The 18,999-nt window shown below is 44.7% G+C and overlaps 2 protein-coding genes across 2 annotated transcripts; one reads left to right on the top strand and one right to left on the bottom strand.

Annotated features, from left to right (window-relative positions):
• The first annotated feature begins 1,123 nt into the window (after positions 1-1,123).
• LOC136505149 (vicilin-like seed storage protein At2g18540) lies at positions 1,124-3,893 on the top strand. The gene is made up of 5 exons (XM_066500257.1): positions 1,124-1,461; positions 1,675-1,865; positions 1,942-2,022; positions 2,129-2,479; positions 2,616-3,893. Exons 1-5 carry the CDS (start codon positions 1,152-1,154, stop codon positions 3,627-3,629), a joined length of 1,947 nt encoding a protein of 648 aa, XP_066356354.1. The 5' UTR covers positions 1,124-1,151; the 3' UTR covers positions 3,630-3,893.
• Positions 3,894-4,444: 551 nt separating this feature from the next.
• Positions 4,445-10,453, bottom strand: LOC136505139 (COP9 signalosome complex subunit 4-like). Its single transcript, XM_066500245.1, has 14 exons — positions 10,190-10,453; positions 9,946-10,097; positions 8,262-8,365; positions 8,110-8,170; positions 7,945-8,037; positions 7,750-7,850; positions 7,166-7,274; positions 6,617-6,661; positions 6,455-6,523; positions 6,281-6,372; positions 6,165-6,207; positions 5,259-5,318; positions 5,066-5,125; positions 4,445-4,865 (listed from the first exon to the last, which is right to left on the bottom strand). Exons 1-14 carry the CDS (start codon positions 10,323-10,325, stop codon positions 4,791-4,793), a joined length of 1,200 nt encoding a protein of 399 aa, XP_066356342.1. The 5' UTR covers positions 10,326-10,453; the 3' UTR covers positions 4,445-4,790.
• Positions 10,454-18,999: the final 8,546 nt, after the last annotated feature.

Raw genomic sequence — 18,999 nt, 5'->3', positions numbered from 1 at the left:
TTGTATAAAGGATTGGGAGTTAGGAGAAAGAAGGTTACAACATGTTGTTGACAACCAAGAGTTGGAAGACTCCTTTAAGAATCGTTATCTTGATGAAGATGCATCTGGGGCTGCGGCTGCGGCTGGCATATCTGGGGCTGGCACATCTGGATCTGCATCTGTGCCTTCTGCTGGTACTTAGTGTGTGAGACTTGAGAGTTGTGAGACTTGAGAGTGATTTGTTATCTTTATATCTGTGATGTGTGACTGATACTGGGGAACAATGGTTTAAGACTAAATTAAGAGCTGTGCTGCACTCTTTTTCTCTTTCTAGAGTTTCTCACAAGGGTGAGTTTTACCTAGAAAGATTTTTAATGAGACAGCATTGCACAAATAGCTCAGCTATCTTAATCTTCGTCTTCTTTGGTGGCTTTTGTTAGAATTTAGAATCTGTGACCGGTTTATTACTTGTGAATGTAAAATACTGAAATATGAATGAATTGTGAAATGTGATTGTGAAAATGGAGAAGTGCTGATGAGAGAAACAGTTTGAGGTGTTTTAAGACCACCGGGCTATGGGCTGGCACGAGACCCGGAGGGGCACGGCTCGGGAGACAGGGCGTGCCGTGCCGGCCCGACCCCCTGCGGGCCGTGCCTGGCCGGTCCGTTGGCCAACTATCAGTTTTGATTTCTGAATCTCTCACGCCAGTACTCGTCACTCAAAACGTGAATATCAGTTTTGATTTCTGAACCTCTCTCGCTCGTGAAAGTATTGCTTCTCAATCCCAGATAGGCCACGTATATATCCACAGAACGCAGCACAACACCGTAGTCGAAAATTTCGCCGCAGACATGCCATGTACAAATCCGATTATCCGAACGCAGCGCGTAGTCCACCTCACCGCGCTGGGCCGGGCCAAGTGGCTGAGAACGGGGCACACCTCACGCGCCACGACACCGGCAACCACCACCCTCCGTCGCCACGTCTCGCCCATGCACGGTCACAGCGCCAGCGTCCCCCCACGTCGCATGCACGCAGCGTCCCCGAGGGCGCAAGCCTAGCTGCTTATCAAGCGGCCCAAAGCGAGCTCCAACACACTGCAGATCGCAGACCGTGCCGCGACGGGGAAAACAGAACAGAGATTCTAGCTGCCTAACAAATAGCTTGGGTCATGGCGGTGGCGACGACTGCTCGGTCGTGGCTCCTGCTGCTGCTCCTGGCCGCCGTCTCGGCGGCCGCGGCGTCGTCCGGGAAGAAGCATCAGCACGAGAGATGGAGGGTGAGCGGCGCGGTGGGCGGCCAGGTGGTGGAGAAGGAGAGGCGGCGTGCGGTGGCGGAGAGCGAGGCCGGCTCGGTCACGGCCGTGGACGTCGCCGACGCGGCGGGCACGGCGTACCGGCTGCACTTCATCACCATGGACCCCGGGGCGCTGTTTCTGCCCGTGCAGCTGCATGCCGACATGGTGTTCTACGTTCACAGCGGTAGGTGACGTGACATGCTTGCTGTTTACGCACTTATTAGTAACACAAGCAGACACATGTATTTGGCACTTACTAATAAGCACCAGTTACATGTCCTTGGTAGAACAACCTTTCTGATTACCAAACACTAGTGTACTCTCTGTAGAAGGCTAGAAGCTACATATACCGTCTGTGCGACTAGCTAACTTTCAAACTGTCTGATTTGTGAGACAGGTCGGGGTAAGGTGACTTTCATAGAAGAAGAGAGCAGCGAACAGAGTTCCCTTGAGGTGGAGCGAGGAGTCGTTTACAACTTTGAGCAGGGGAGCATCTTGTACATCCAGAGCTACCCCAACGCCAGGAGACAGCGTCTTCGGATCTATGCCATCTTCACCAGCGAAGGCATCAACGCCGATGATCCCTCGGTAATGAACCTCCGATCCTTCCTCTGCATTTGGTTGACCCCTCGGTACACTTTGTGATTGTTGTGTGTCAAAGCAGAAGCCCAAGGTGGAAGCTTATTCCAGCGTCAGTAATCTTGTCAAAGGGTTCGAGACTGATGTTCTTCGCCAAGGATTTGGGGTAAGTGAAAACTGGTGTACTCAAGTACTTTTGCATACTGCCCCGGCCGTACATGGTACTCATACGCCTGGTGATCAGCAAGTTAATCGATCGCATCTTTCACAAGGTCAAACCAGAGGTGGTAGAAGCGATCAAATCTGAGCCGACCCCGCCACAAATTATAGCCTACAACCCAGAGGAGAAGGGGGACGAGAAACCCAGCTGGACTGAGGACATCGTTGACGCGCTCTTGGGAGTGGGCGATCCGGAGGAGTTCCTGAACAAGAAGAAGAAGAAGGACAAGGACAAGCACAAGAGCAAGGACAAGGACAAGAAATCGAAGAGCAAGGCGTTCAACTTCTACTCCGGCAAGCCAGACGTCGAGAACTGCTACGGGTGGAGCCGGACGATGACCAACAAGGACCTCGACGCCCTGCACGGATCCAACATTGGCATGTTCATGGTGAACCTGACCACGGTAATCCATCACGCGATTAATAATCTCAGCTCGCCATGTTAATCTATCAGCACGGACGTCAAATGGTTCTTTCACCGTGCAGTGCTAATGGTATCAACGACGATCCACTGGGTTGTACGTTTGTTTGCAATTGCAGGGTTCGATGATGGGGCCTCACTGGAACCCCAAGGCGACGGAGATCGCCATCGTGACGGACGGCTCAGGGATCGTGCAGACGGTGTGCCCGAGCAGCACCCCGTCGGGCGGAACCAGGAAAGGGCACCACGGGCACAAGCGGCGCGGCGGGCCAGGAGGCCGTGGCGACGAGGACGAAGACGAAGGCGGCCGCTCGCGGTGGCAGTGCAGGAACTCGGTGTTCCGCGTGAAGGAAGGCGACGTCTTCGTGGTGCCGCGGTTCCACCCGATGGCGCAGACGTCGTTCAACAACGACTCGTTCGTGTTCGTCGGGTTCAGCACCCACATGGGGCAGAACCACCCGCAGTTCCTGGCCGGGAAGGGGTCCGTGCTGCAGGCCATCGGCAAGAAGGTGCTGTCGCTGGCGCTGGGGCAGCCCAACTCGACCGCCGTGGACAAGCTGCTGTCCGCGCAGCGCGACTCGACGATACAGTCGTGCATTTCGTGCGCCGAGGAGCTGGAGGAGAAGGCAGCGAAGGAGGAGAAGAAGCGACGGGAGGAGGAGGAGGAAGAGAGGAGGCAACGGGAGCAAAAGGAGAGGAAGGAACGGGAGGAAAAGGAGAGGAAAGAACGGGAGGAGAAGGAGAGGAAGGAACGGGAGGAAGAAGAGAGGAGAGAGCGGGAGAAGGAGAGGGAACGGGAGGAGGAGGAGGAGAGGAAGAAACGGGAGGAAGAAGAGCGGAGGGAGGAGGAAGAGGAGCGAGCCAGGAAGGAGCAGGAGAAGCAGCGGAGGAGAGAGGAAGAAGAGAAGGCAAGGAGAGAGCAAGAAGAGGAAGAGAGGGCGAGGAGGAAGGAGGAAGAAAGAGAAAGGGAAGAGGAAGAACGGCGGAGGGAGGAGGAAGAACGTGGAGGCGGACGTGGAGACGAAGACGAGCCAGAGAGGGAAGAGGAGGGAGAGGGAGGTGACGAGCCGCCGTATCGCTTGTCCAAGAAACTGAACAAACGCTACCGTGCTGGTATGTTCAGGAGTGGCTGAGCGAGCAGCCGAGCAATGGCTGTAGCCTCTGTTCCGTATAAATAAACAGGGGGGCCTCGTACAGATGGCCACTTGCCAAGTCACCACCACTCGTACAGTGGACCACCTGCCAGTCGATCAGTCGGCTATGTAGGTCGTGATGTGTTTGTTGTGTCGTTTGATAAACTGTGTTGCTGAGTTTAGATCCCGCTTGTATGAAATGTACCATAAATAAGTGTTCATGCGTGCTGCTGCTTGCTACGGTTGCTAGACTACAGAATAGCATGCTGCTCGAGTGCCCGTGCATCCTCCATCCCATGCCGCTTCACTGAATCATAGGTGTGCTCTTGATGCCAAATCATGCGGATTCACTGACTGCTGTGTTTAGTTGTAGGAATTTGGATTTTGGGGCTACTGTAGCACGTTCGTTTTTATTTGACAAATAGTGTTCAAATATGGACTAATTAGGTTCAAAACGTTCGTCTCGCAATTTCCCACCAAACTGTGCAATTAGTTTTTCTTTTCATCTACATTTAATGCTCCATGCACGGGCCGCAAACATTCGATGTGACAGGTACTGTAGTAACTTTTTGGAAATTGGGATGAAACTAAACAAGCGCTGAATCATAAATCATAGGAGTGCTCTTGATGCCAATCATGCGGATTCCTGAATCACGAGTGCTCTTGATGCCGCAGTGGTAGGCATTCGGAAAGACTTGAATGAAATCAATCCAGCGGTTATGTTGGTAAAGCTTACTAATGAACTAACGATACTGTGCTGCTCGAGTGCTCGTGCATCCTTCATCCCGGTTCACTTTAACATCGAAGGAGTGCTATGACTTCAACAATCCCAGTTCACTTTAACATCAAAGGAGTCATATCGCTCTTGATGTCATTGCTCTTGATGTCGTAGTTAAGACGACAAGACATGGACAAAGTTTCCATAATTGTTTGTGCAGAGAGGCAGTATAAGCAATTTAACCCAATGATAACCTGGTGAGCGTTACTTGAACACGCATCCTCCCCCAGATTTTGCATTAGACGATTGTATTCTAACAAATGGTTCCAAAATCACAAGATACACATTTGCATCTGCAAACTATACAAAATGTTGATTCTGGATTCCGGGGACATGAAAGCAGTTTTGCCAAGTACCATCGACCGACAGGATGAGATATTTGTTCACACCGGAATAGCTATTCCCTTGCTTGACATGCTGTCAAGGATGTCGTTCAGGGCTTGGCACAGTCCAGCAATCTGCACGTATCAAGCAAGCACAACCGATCAGGCCGATTAATCAATTTTCTTGAAAATAATAATTGGCATAGGTGCCAAATAGCAGGAGGTTGTGGAGACAACGTGAGGAATCTGTGCTACAAGTGAGTGCAGATTTGTCTGCGTGCATTGTCTTTCCAATTTTCCATTTCCATGACATGAGACGCTTATGTGATACTAACCTGCTGATCCCATTGCTGTAGCTCTTCGGTGTCATCATCAAAATGTATCACAGCCTCAACCTGAGAACCAACAGAAAATATTTGGGCGAACATGATTCAAATCACTATTAACATACAAGGGCAAATCTATCACAGAAATTTTTAGGCTTCAACATCAGATAGGTCATTTCAAGAAAAGAACTTGTTTAAGCACCTGATCAATTGAACCCCGCATTCTATCCTCATAAATCATCCGGGATGCTATCTTCTCAGCCTGTCAATATCCAAATATTGGGAACTACGATCAAATTTGGAAAATCACAAAACATACTGGAACCTGAATTGACTATCTGTAGTCTGGTACTCATGATATAAAGGATTCATCTACAACGCAGCTTTTAGGTGCTGCACATATACCAACATAAGCAAGCAAACACGTAATAATACATCATCAGTTAACAAAAAAAAAACCTTAAGTATAAGCTAGGCCAAACAAAACTTTCCAGCTCATGGGAAATAAAACGTTGGCTTGTTTATTTCCCCCTCCTAAACTTTAGCCCCTATCACATCAGATGTTTGGACACATGCATGGAGTATTAAATATAGCATAATTACCAAACTAAATGCACAGATTGAGACTAATTTGCGAGACGAATTTTTTAAACCTAATTAGTCCATGATTTGACAATGTGGTGCAACAGTAAACATGTGCTAACGACGGATTAGTTAGGCTTAATAAATTCGTCTTGCGGATTACTGAGGACTTGTGTAATTTGTTTTGTTATTACTATCCAAACACTCGATGTGACACCTTCATGTGACACCCGATGTGACACCCCTAAACTTTAGCCCTTGGATTTAAACACCCGTGCATACTTACTAACAGCCTGTTCGCTGGTTGTTTTTTGGGCTGATAAGCCCGGCTGGTGCTGGTTTGTTGTGAGAGGAAAACACTGTTGGCTGACTGATAAGCCCTGACTAAAACCAACAAGCGAACAGGCTGTAAGTCTTCACGGTAGTTTTCCTCATGTATAAAAACAGAGCTAAAACACTCCAGATCGACTGAAGGGCTGAGAAGATGTGAAGATAAGGAGAGAAATATCTCTGCAAAGGGGCTTACCTTCCTTGGATCAATCCCCAATAATGTCCCAAGCTCATCAAAGCTGCAGAAATAAGATGTTTGATTAGCAAGATTAGATCCTAATGAATTTAGTAAACATGGGCAAGTCAGTTCACCTGATATTTGTGTAAAGTTTACTGGCGCTAAGGAGATTATGCTCGATCATTGCTCGGTCAAGCACAGTCGACCTATCTGGTAATAAAGCTTTCTGTAGATTGAAACAAAACGAACTGTTAAGACATCATAGATAACAAATTGTTTTAAAATCAAGCATATAGAGGTCAACTAACTTGATGCGGCCTCAGCTCCTCTGCAAATGCATCAATTTCTGGTTTCCTCAAAATCCTTTCAAGATAAACCTGAAAGATTTGGGCAAGACTTGTCATTGTCAGCAAAGAAAAAATTACATTACAGGATATAATGCCTAGAGATTAATTACTAATAACACAAACCTTCTGCAGTATTGGATATATCTTCAACTTCGAGCATCTTTCATCCTGAAAGGAGCATAATGCAATAAGAGGCTTAATAAATGCTTCGAGTGTAAATAAAGCAAAAGAGACAAACACGATAGATAAGGTGTGGACTCGCAGCCTCAAAGTTGAACCCAAACATCTAGATTACAAGACCTAAAAATGCATATATACACACTAATTGCACTGGGAAAGATCTGAAACCACCCAGCTCAAGCCAGAAGCTAGAATTTTTGTCAGCCCATATTTACCAGATAAGACATAAGCACCCAGATTAATTGGTATTTATTGCATCACCTTGACAGAGAACAAGTGAGATGAATATTACAGTTTACAGCTTGACTAAACTATAATAAGCTAAACATGCAACATATGTTTATATAACTGAGATGAACAAATCCAAAGCATTTAACACACAATATATCTAGAGAGTTGTATTCCATTGCTCACAATTGTAAAGCACAGCTGAGGGTAGATACTGCCAGCACGTAATCCAAGTACATTGAGATGAGACGACAAAAATGATACCTTGTACAGAGTAGCAAGAACACGGGAACGTTGTGGACCAGCACCAGCCAATATTGTGCATGTTACAGCAGCACTAAGAGCTTGCTCCAGTGCATTTTCATCAATCTCTCTGGCATCATATACAATTTAGGTTCCATCAGAATAACCATTGCAGTTTAGAAGAAAACAGGAAAACCACATGTCTCATGTTATAACTTGCAAAATTAATCACACACAACCAATGTACGAAACATAAAAATGTTACTTATATATGAAATAATTAATAATAAAAAATAAAACAAATGAAATAATAAGAAATAAGAAATAACAATAAAGGGCATAGTAATATAGACCAGGCACCAGCAAGGCAAAAGGATAACCATGCAGAATAACCTTTTAAGGCTGCGAAATCAATCACACAACCAATTTCCAAAACAGCAAAATGTTGCTTATGTATGAAATAGTAAATCCATAAAATGAGTGAAATAATGAGAAATATGAATGAAAAGCATAGTAATAGAAACTAGGCACTAGCAAGGCAGTGGATAACCATGCAGAACAACTTTTTAAGGCTGCGATGAAAAGAACATATTGCAAATCCTTACTCATCTCCAATCTTGCGTTGTTCAATCTGAGAGATATCATAATATCGAAGTGCAGCTTCCAGGAATCTTCTTTTCAGATCCAAAATTCTAGCATAACAGACCTTGAAAAGGAATAAAAATATAATGCAGAATCAAGCTTTTGCCTAGCATGTAAAAAAATATATATATTGGTCTACTGTTCCCAAAATAACAAACCTTGTACTGTAAGTTTAGAACTTCCTGGTGGCTACTGGTGACCAAAAATGAAGCCTTGTTGATAAAAGCCTCGGCATTCACTGCATCATCATCCTAAGAAGAGAAGAATTAAATGAGTTCAGCAAACACTGAGCATTGATGGCATACCAAAAAACGAGCACTAACCTCTAAATAGAGTCGTGCAATCTGGACACACTTGGATAATTTGTTGGTGTCATCAAGCATCCTAATTGAAAGGAATAAGCCAGAACTTCCGTGTCAATATGTAAAACTCCATTCATATAACATGAAAAGAGTCAAGACAAATCAGTTTCTACCTGATTCCTGAGTCCAAGTCAATCCCACTTAGCATTTGTGCTGCTTTTGACCATTGTTGTTCAGACTCATACAGCTCTGCAAGCTTCTCTCTAATCACTACCACCTGTGGATAAACAATCAGACAATTTAGATATAGTGATTGTTACCAACAGTTCTTTACAAATTACCAACTAAGGTCAGAGATGGCATTGTGAGTGTTTGTAGACAGCTGAAAATGGTAAGAGCATTCTGGAGAAATTTTATTCTGTGCATGTGAATAGAATCTGGCATAACGTAACCTTTTCCCCTGCTGATTTTAAATTTAACAGATCTGATATTTACATGTTCAAAGCTTAGTTTCTTAACATGAGCACACATTTCTTTAACTTCCATCATTGTGATCACAATATGTTTCGACATGTCAAGCAAACAGCACAACCACAAAAGAAAAAGTCATCAGAGCAATATATAGAAGATGAACAGAATAAAGTGTCATTGGTGTAAATACCATTTTTCCTTTCTTTGCTTTTACCAATCTATCAAATAGCCTTTATGGTTAGGCAGGAAAATTAATTGCAACAAATGATCCAAAGGAATGGATGCAACACTCCAACTGCTCCTTATAACAGGGGCTTTAGCAGCTTGACGCAGATAAGGCCACAGCATAACGTATAGATTACAACTCGAAGAAGACAATTTAACAATAACATAATTACATAACAAGAAGACAATTTAACAGCAACGTCATACAGCCAACCTATCGATGCATATATTTATGTACTGAATGCACAATAACCTGTGTTGGACTTCGTTGGTTCTTGGTCGCCGGTTGGCCGAACCCTTCGTGTTCAGTACAATTAGGCAGTTCGTTAGTTCGGAGGTGTTTGCGTTTTGGATTGTCAAACTTTTGTAATTTCGTTGCTTTTAAGTAATGAAATTTGGTTCGGCCGTGGTGGAAAAAAATGTACTGAATGCACATGAGCACGTATCATGTGGCAGCATGAATCTCCAGTATGGTGTTACCATATCCATTAAATACATTATTACAACGAAACAGAACATGTGAACAAATGCCCCAATAAAAATGGAAACAGGGACAAACAAAATAAAAGAATTCTCCAACTTTCCCAATCAAATACAGTGCCAAAATTTACTACTATCCATATTCCTATAAATTAACAGCTTACTAGATCAGTCAATATATACAGATTCAAAGAGGATACACTCATCAGGAGAACCATGAGGCCTTAACAACATGATGACCTCTCCATCAATAACTACCATCAACCAAACAATACAAATCATCAGGCAGACTGATAATTTTTAGAGAACCACACAGGACCTTAAAGTTTGCTTTCTCTCCGTGTTGGATAGTAGAGTCTAAAGTCTAAACTATGAAGTTACCATACAGAAATAACAGTTGCTAGCATTGAGGTGGTAAGCTTGAATTCTTGCATCATCCCTTTACTAACATCAATAAAAAATTTCAAAACATTACAGCCATATGATTCATAAATAATATCACAAACAACTACTCCCATTAAGGCACCCACGCCATACAAAGGGCTATAGAATGGGCAGAATAAAACAAACTGACATTCTAAACCAACTTGGCAACCAATTGCAGTACAACATTTAGAAGCTAATGTAGTGGTATGTGGGAGTTTAAAGTAGCATTCGCAGGAGCAAACCAAGGTGGCCAACCTGCTCCTCGAAGGAGACCACGCGCGGCTGGATCTGCGTGAGCGCGTAGTGGGCGACCTCCTTCTGCGCGTCCGACTCCAGCTTCCCCAGGTCCTGCGCGAACGTCTGCAGCAACTGCCGCGACACCACGAGCGGTACCTCGTCCGACACCACTGCAATCGCATCGATACCAACAATTAAACACAGAACAAGAGCAAAATCGCCCAAAAATTTAGTTCTAGGGTTCTAGATTAAAGCGCATCACTGTGGTCGAGGAATCGCTTGGCCTGGGAGATGTCTGGTGGGGAAGACGAGAGGACGGAGGCGAGGATGTGGCGGTACTGCTCTATCTTCTGGCGCTGGTCGGCGATCGCCGCCGCGCTCGCGAGGGAACTGTCCATGGCGTCTACCGGCGCCGTTGGCACAGGTAGCCAGGGTGTGGCCGGGGCCGGAGATGGAGAGGGGGGACGGGAGCTAGGGTTTTTGGCGTTCGATCTGCGGCGAGATGACAGGAGAAATCGTGAGATGTTCTGCGTTTGCACGAGAAAACTGCATAGGGTGCTTGGAATAATAGTATGGGCTTCGTTTTGTCCTGGGCCAAAATTTCGGCTACGTCGTAAGGCCTAAAATGCATTTACGTTGGGCTTTGGTCTTACAAATTTCGGCTACGTCGTAAAGGCCTAAAATGCATTTACGTTGGGCTTTGGGCTTACAAGTACCCTTTCAAAGTGGGCTACATCTAGCCCACTCAGCTAGGTTGAATTACCTATCCTGCCAAAAACAGTACTCCCTCTGGGTAAATGAAGTCGTTTTGGACAGCGACACAGTCTCCCAAGCATAACTTTAACTTTTTATTTTTATTAAAGTATATTTATTAAAAAGTGTTATATGTATATGTTTATGAAAGTATTTTCAAGACAAATCTATTCATGTGGTTTTTACATTTTCAAACTCAACAACTTAAAAGTTATTCATGATTTATATTTTCAATATTTGACCCAAACCTTGTCCAAAACAACTTCTTTTACCAACATAGAGGGAGTACTTCTCTGTTTCGCTACAGGAAGGAAGGGGTTAGATTTGTTGTGATAGGAATTATTCACCCGATGTCATCGGCTTATATTTTCGTGAATTTTATTTTAGAATTTAATAGTATCATCCTTTATTGGTAAGCAATATACATGTACATGTATGTAAATGTCTGCATCTAGTGTGATTAAAAAAAATAAAAAAAATCAAGAAAATAAAAGGAGTTACAGTAGTGATTAGACTTTGAAACGACTTGTCGCCGTTGCAGTTTTCAGCTATATACTGAACACATATAAAGAAAGACCGGAGGAACGGTGGGAAATGTTACTCCGTTTTTGGATCAGCCCCTGTACAGCAGATTGGCGGCATGTCTTGGCGTTGCACGCAGCGTCGCAGGTGCCTAGTATCCGTGTCTTGGCGTCGCACGCAGCGTCGCAGGTGCCTAGGCATCGCAACAATTTGTACGATCATGCTACTCCTCACACCTCACTCCTGGCAGGACCAGCACCGGGAGTATACAGTCTGTTCTCTTGCTCATATACGATCGTAGATTATAAGTTGTAATAGTATTTTTTTCTTATATTAAACTAGCCAACAATAAATAATCCACGATCATTTATGACGAAAATTGTCCAACGATGACCGCTGATACAGCCTACCAGCAGTTAATTCCTCCGTCCACCCTGCGGCTGCGACCGGGACGGAATCCGCATTCCACCTGGTGGCCCGGGGCCGCCCGCCCTGTCCTCTGGCCGCCTCGTAACTCCTCTGCCCCAATAAAAGCTGCACGCTTCCTTGTCCAACGTGAAACCACATCAATGTTGTGTTGCATGCGCGCAGGCCGTGTCCGTCGTCCGTCGCGGTCAGGCACGAGGCCAGCGGAGGTGCCGGACCACTGGAGCAGCAAGCGGCAGGCCGAAGCAGCGACGGCTCCAATCACCTCGCCTACTACGAGTTCAATGCGCGACCCCTCCCCGCAGGCCGCGGCGTCAGCCGACCGTGCCACGGTTCGCGGCTTCGCGCTCGCGCCCATGGGATGGCCGGATGGGAGGACACCCGCTCGTGCGCTCGCGCGTGGACGACGCGAGGGTCTCCTGAAGCGGAGTGGTCCGAGACCGGGGAGACGGCCGAGCCCCGGCACTGCGGCCATGCTCGAGCCGGCGATCGGGACGCCAATTCCTTGCGAGCGAACGGAGCACAGGCAACAGTGTCCCCCGGCGCGGACGGCAGCGGGACAGGGTTTCTGCCTTGTGCCATGTGAGCACGAGCCGCCCTGCCCACTGCCCAGCACACACACAAGGGTGAAGGGTCTGATGATTGGTGACAACCCGGGCAGGAAATTCAAGTGCCCCCACAGGCCACAACGGCACAGCGCGTGCGCGCACCAGATGTTCGTTTGGCTGTGGCGTGTCGTAAATAATCATAAATTTTCAGCCAGCCGTACTTCTTTATAAACCAGCAATGATATGAACCAGTCAACCGAACAGTGTAGAAGTCAGAACACGGCCCGTTTCTCGCACGGACACTCACGCACGCCCTCGCGAGTGTCGACCGTCCCTGTGTGTGCTGATTGCTTCAACGGTCGCACGGTCAAAGAAGTCCACAGCATCCAGCATGTCATGTGTGCAGTGTCAACAATGCCAGACATTTGTGTCTAAACAGGTGTGCTCGCTGAGATGGACTGCTGTGCCCTGCCGTAACACGGGGCACCATTCATATATTCAGCCCTGGTTTAGTTCCACCCCAATATTCTAAAAAGTCACATCGAATGTTTGTGGTTCATGTATGGAGTATTAAATGTAGACGAAAAAAAAACTAATTGCACAGTTTGGTGGGAAATTACGAGACGAACGTTTTGAACCTAATTAATCCATGTTTGAACACTATTGGCCAAATAAAAACGAACGTGCTACAGTAACCTCAAATTCCAACTTCCTGGAACTAAACACAGCCTCAGCCGTTCAGAGCCCGTGCTTGCGTTTTACTGCTACCTCTGTTCTAAAAAAAAAGTAAATCTCGCCTTTCAAGGTAGTACGATTAGTGTAGATGTAAAATTACGTATTTACTCCTCCTTTATCATTTTTGAAATGGTTGCTTTATGGAATGTTCTTTTCATAGATTGATAAAGTATGATAGTTTTAGGTATTTTTAATAGATGTGTCCCATTAAAAAATGTGTTCTCTAACTCTGCGATTACAAAAAAAAATTAGACAAGGTTGGAAATACAAGATTATATTCTTTTTGCACGGGGGAGTAATTGCTCGTGACTTTTCTACGGCTAGTCTACTTTTGCAGTTTTGCTGTACAGTGACCGTCGATACCGCACTGAAAATGACCGGTCAGTGATACGATTTTTTTTTTGGGGGGGTAGTTTTGCAGTAGGTGAGGGGTTATCACTTGTCGCTAATTCAGAACAGTGTGCTGGAGTTGATTGAGTTGGTGGCGATGGTATGGTCCCCAAGTTAGGGCTAGTCCGTATTCCGCAATGCCGCCGTAGAGTCCCACTCCCTGCTGGATGTAGGTCACACATTACACCCACATCTCTTGCCCTCCAGATGAAGCTTTTGTAGTCCAAGAACAGAAACATGGGGAAACAACTCTGGAAAGGCTTTCAGGTACGATCCACCCGATCTGACGGCCAATTGCAAGCATGGCAGATAGAAAGAAACAGCAGCGCGTTACCAAAAAAAGAGGCAAGGCCGTCTTGACACCTGACCTGATTATTACAAAATACCCAACGCATCAAAAACTACCGGAAGCACACGGCCAAGTGTGCATAAGCATGCATGGTGAATCTGAGAACAGTCACCCGGTTTACAAGCCGGCAGTAACATGCGACCGCGATATGGAGGCGCGACAACGCCTGGAACTGGGATTTGGACACGCGCGTACGCATCTCAGCATCTGCATCCGCTCGAACGAACGTGCACTTGACTGCATGCCGTAATTGACTGAAGGGGGTTGTTTAATCATGCCCACAAAAACTTCCCCGTGCGTCTGACCCCCTCTGCCGTTTGCCGGCCAGGGCACTGAGACTCGAGAGAGGCACAGCCGCCCTGGGCGAAAAGGACCATGAGAAATTGCCAAGATGATCTAGCGGCCAAGGCACCGCACGTACTAAATTATTCAAAGCGAGAGTGATGGACCAAAAAAAGGCTACGACTAGAGCTACCACCTTGTTTATTTAGAACAGTACGTGATTTACTACTACGTAACACATGTGCATCGAGTACTTTCCAAGATTCATGCACTTTGTCTAGCAGCAGTAGCAATTTATAGTAATAATTATGGAGGGCCGCGCAGCGCTGAACAAACTCCGAATCTTCCGTGTCCATCACGATAAACAAAACACGTACGCAAGCCAAATCAAACGCTTAAAATAAGCAGATGAGGGGACAAGAGATGGTTCCCATGCAAGCACTTCCAGAACTCCACTTTCCCAAAGCTTCCAGCGTCTACGTGAGACCACTGAGTGGGCCAGGCTACATGCCCGGTCCCATCCGTCAGCAGGCCAGACAGCAGCGCACCGCTCTGACGGAGAGACAGCAACAGGTTAAGATAAGTGGGGGGTTATGATAAGCTAACCGGCCTGCCAAGAGTAGACCGATCACCGATGCGCTGGCTGGCTGGAGCTGCGCAGGAGAAGCGGCGGGCGCAGATAAAGCCAAACTGCATAGTCAATGGTGTTGGTGATGGCGATGGAAGGTCCGGGAAAGAAAAACCCCATGCCGGCTTTTTTGGTAGTATCTGCCGCCACCCGTCCTCGTCTCAATCAGCTTCGTGGCGTGCCGGTGCCTGCCAGCGCCAGGTGATGCGTTTTTCAAATGCTACGGGGTAGGAGTACTGTACATGAGCTAATAGGCTCTGCCGCGTGGAATATTAAGGCCCGTTTAGTTGCTAAAAAATTTTGCATAGTAACTGTCACATCGAATCTTGCGGCACATGCATGGAGTACTAAATGTAGATAAAAAAAAACTAATTACATAGTTGGTCGAGAAATCGCGAGACGAAATTTTTGAACTTAATTAGTCCATAATTAGACACTAATTACCAAATACAAACGAAATGCTACAGTGAGCCAAAATCCAAAATTTTTTGGATCTAAACGCACCCTAAAACTCAGGGCATGTTCTTTCCCTTTTTCAATCAATCTGAAGCTAATGATAAGGAAACGTGATTAGTACGTACGTGAATACGCCATGGCGATTGGATTTGAACTAGATTTTCAGTGGCTGCCCCCACCACACAAGGGGAACAAAAAATGTTTTTGTCAACTTCAGACGCAGGAGACGACGTACGTAGTACTAGTTTTTAGTTTGATTAGACCGGGCAATTTTCTCAGATCCTTTGTGGTTTTGGTGTGCTGAAAAAACTGCCTAGCCCAAGCAACATCATCTAGCCATAGACACTCAGATTTTGACGCATGAGATTCGGTCAGTTCGCTGGTTGGTTTCTAGACTGATAAGCTCGGCTGGTGCTGTTTTATTGGGAGAGGAAAATGCTGTACCAGGACTGGTAAGTTCTGACTGAAACCAACAAGCGAACATGCTGGCCATAGTACTGCTCTTCTAGGGTCTAAATTAAAGTAAGCAGACCAGCTACATGTTTGGCCTTGTACCGAAAGTCGAAATGCAATATGCAGCACAGATCCTGAAGAACTCCACAACATGCAAAAATGATGAGCGAGTGACCATCATATGGCATGGAGAAGAAGGGTTAGACACGGGCACACGGCTCTATCCTCTATCCAGTTTACATCAGAAAAAAAAAGGACGTAGCTTTCACAAGTCTCTTTTTTCTTTGATCCTTTATAAGCGTAGTAGCACTATTTCTAACACCGAACATGACATAGGCAGACAGAGTGCTTACAATACAATACCGAGATCGTACTCGCAAATCCATGCAAACAAATTAAAGGCTTCCTTGCTTGCGGGGGGAAGCTAAAAACAGTGGTCAACCAGACAACCACGCAGATCAATTTCGCCGAAGTAAAAATGCCGCAGCGACTCCGTGTCCTTAGGGATGAAAACGGATCGGATACGGACGGATATCATCGATATTATATTTGTTTTCATATTTTTGTTCGGATTCGGATTCGAATACGGATAGTGTCAATCATGTCGGATAGGATACGATTGGATATCGACATCATAAATATGCGATTTGAGTATTCGGATACGGATACGGTATCGGATGTTGGATATCCGGACTCGGATACGGACAGATCTTAACCCCTCTAAACGGATTCGGTTTCAAATACGGTCGGAAAATATCCGTACCGTTTTCGTTGCCTTTTCCACCGATTGCCTGTATAGTTCCTAAAATTTTGCAAAATTTTTTGTCACATCGAATCTTTGGACATATACATGAAGCATTAAATATAAATAAAAAATAAAACTAATTACACAGTTTAGACGAAATTCACGAGACGAATCTTTTAAGCCTAATTAAACTATGATTGGACACTAATTGCTAAATAACAACAAAATTGCTACAGTATCATTTTCAAAAAAAAATTGCCAACTAAACGAGGCCTAACTTTCGATCGGGTTAGCATCCAAACTCATGGGAAACGAGCCAAACTCTGAACTTTGATACTTCCACGCTGGATGTCCAGGCTGTAACTCGTCCATCGAGCGACTGCAAGCAATGTCCTCAGTCTTCACTGATCCTAATTATTGTGCATCCTTGTTTAGTTCCTTCAAACTCATAAAAAGTACACTATATAAACAGAAGATTCCTCGTCACATCAAATTTACGGTACATGCATGGAGTACTAAATGTAGACGAAATCAAAAACTAATTGCACAGTTTGCTTTAACTTTGCGAGACGAATCTTTTGAGCCTAATTAGTCAATATTTGGACAATAATTCACAAATACAAACGAAATGTTAGAGTAGAGAATCTTCGCTATGCAAAGTTTGCCTGCGCAAACTTTGCCTAACTAAACACCGCCTAGGCGTGTTGGTCCACTGTAGGTCTGCTGGTCCACTGTCGGTCTGTCACCTCTCTGCAGCTACTCTGTGAGTTGGCTCTAAGAGTTTAAAACATGGGTAATTGCTCGCTCTTTTTTTACATATCACGTTATATTTATCCCGAATCAAACGTTACTAGATTCGACCATCTATTTTAAAAAAAAACTTATAGTTTATGAGTTGCATATTTTGAAAGTATTTTTCATAATGAATCGAAAACATAAATTTTATGTCATGAGCCAATATATATTTTTAAAATCGGTGGTCAAATATACAAATGTTTGACTCAGGACAAACCTACAACATGTAAATAAGAACGGAAGGAGAATTGAATTATGGATATTGGAGTTTATTTTGTTAATGGAGCATAACTTGGATACTTGAGTTTATTAACTTAATGGAGCATAACTAAGTCTTAGTGACTTTTCATTACTCCAACGTGGATTAGGGTAGTGGTAGTTAGCTGAAATCAGGGGGCTCTGGATACTTGAGTTTTTAGGAACTTAATGGAACATAGATAAGTCTTGGTGACTTTTCATTACTCCAACGTGGATTAGGTAGGGTATTGTTAGTTACCCGAAATCAGGGGGTCTTGATGTCTTTTGTCTACCTCTTTCATTCTTGCATTTATTCTTTTGTTTTACCTCGGTGTTCCACTCCTTTTTGGATGACAACTAGGTTTAATCGTCCAAGCTAGTTTGTGTGCTTAGTCAAGGGTTGTAAATTCCCAAGTCAAGAATCTTATCTTAGTGTGATATTGGCTAAGGATATATGTTTTGTTCGGTAGTTCTACGGACAAGAACTCAGTGTGACCTTTTTTAGTTCGAAGCCTTGAACTCGTACAAGGGGTTAGCACCTTTTGCATAAACTAAGATGGTGTTTGGTTCCATGGACTAAATTTTAGTCTATGTCATATCGGACGTTCGGATGCTATTTAGGAGAACTAAATATGAGTTAATTATAAAACTAATTACATAGATGGAGACTAATTTACGAGACGAATTTATTAAGCCTAATTAATCCGTCATTAGCGCATATTTACTGTAGCACCACATTATCAAATCATGGACTAATTAGGCTTAAAAAATTCGTCTCGCAAATTAGCCACAATCTGTGCAATTAGTTATTTTTTCGTCTATATTTAATACTTCATACATGTGTCAAACATCCGATAGGACAGGGACTAAAATTTTTCTGTAGAAACAAAACACCCCCTAAGGTTACCCACTTCAACCTCCTCTCGGACCATTCAATCTTTTGGCCCTTTTCTTCCTTCTGTTTTTTCTTTGATTTAGAAACTTCTTGTTGGCTAGATACTAAGATGATATATTTTGGTATCGACACACCATTCATCCTTGATTTGTAGGGGTAAATCACGCCGAAGTACTTAGGGCCTTTTTAACCAGGTTTACGCCGACTCTGATTTCGCTACAGTGTTAGTACTGTAGCGCACGAAGCAAAAGCCGGTGAATCCTTTTAGCGCTACGGTGTTAGTACTGTTTGCTTTTGAGCCAGCCCAAACCAGTCGGCTAATAGTATTTTTCTCTCATAACAAATCAGCATGAGCCAGCTCAAACCAGCCTAAAACCAACCAACGAACAGGCCGGGCTTCTTATCTTTTGGCACCTGATTGATGTTGATTTATTGTGAAAGAAAAATATTGTATCATAGCTGATAAACCCTGACTGAAATCAACAAGCGAACAAACTATTTGTTGTGTATTCTAGGATGAACACACTGCATGCAAGATCACGACTACCGATAGGACAAGGAGCCCTTGCTACGACGAGTTTCCCCTGGCTGCTGCCGGTCAGCCAGTGTGTTCTTGTTAATTTTACTTTTCATGTCCTCTTGTCTAGTGATATTTTTGTTATTTTATTTGTCAAGATATATGCGGCCTCGTGATGCGCCATAAAATCCTAGATACGAGCTTTATTAACGAAAAATAATAGAATTTGTAATTTAGTTGCCCATAAATTAGCTAGGCAAGCTTTATTAGGAAAAAGTTCTCAGGTCTGGGTTGATGACCCCCGTCATCTATCCTGCATTTGCTCGTAAACGATGTATCCA

Source organism: Miscanthus floridulus, chromosome 1 (genome assembly GCF_019320115.1).
Source record: "Miscanthus floridulus cultivar M001 chromosome 1, ASM1932011v1, whole genome shotgun sequence".
In the NCBI taxonomy this organism is placed as follows: Eukaryota; Viridiplantae; Streptophyta; class Magnoliopsida; order Poales; family Poaceae; genus Miscanthus; species Miscanthus floridulus.
Note: the sequence above shows the minus strand (reverse complement) of the source record. Positions and strands in the feature narration are given on the sequence as shown.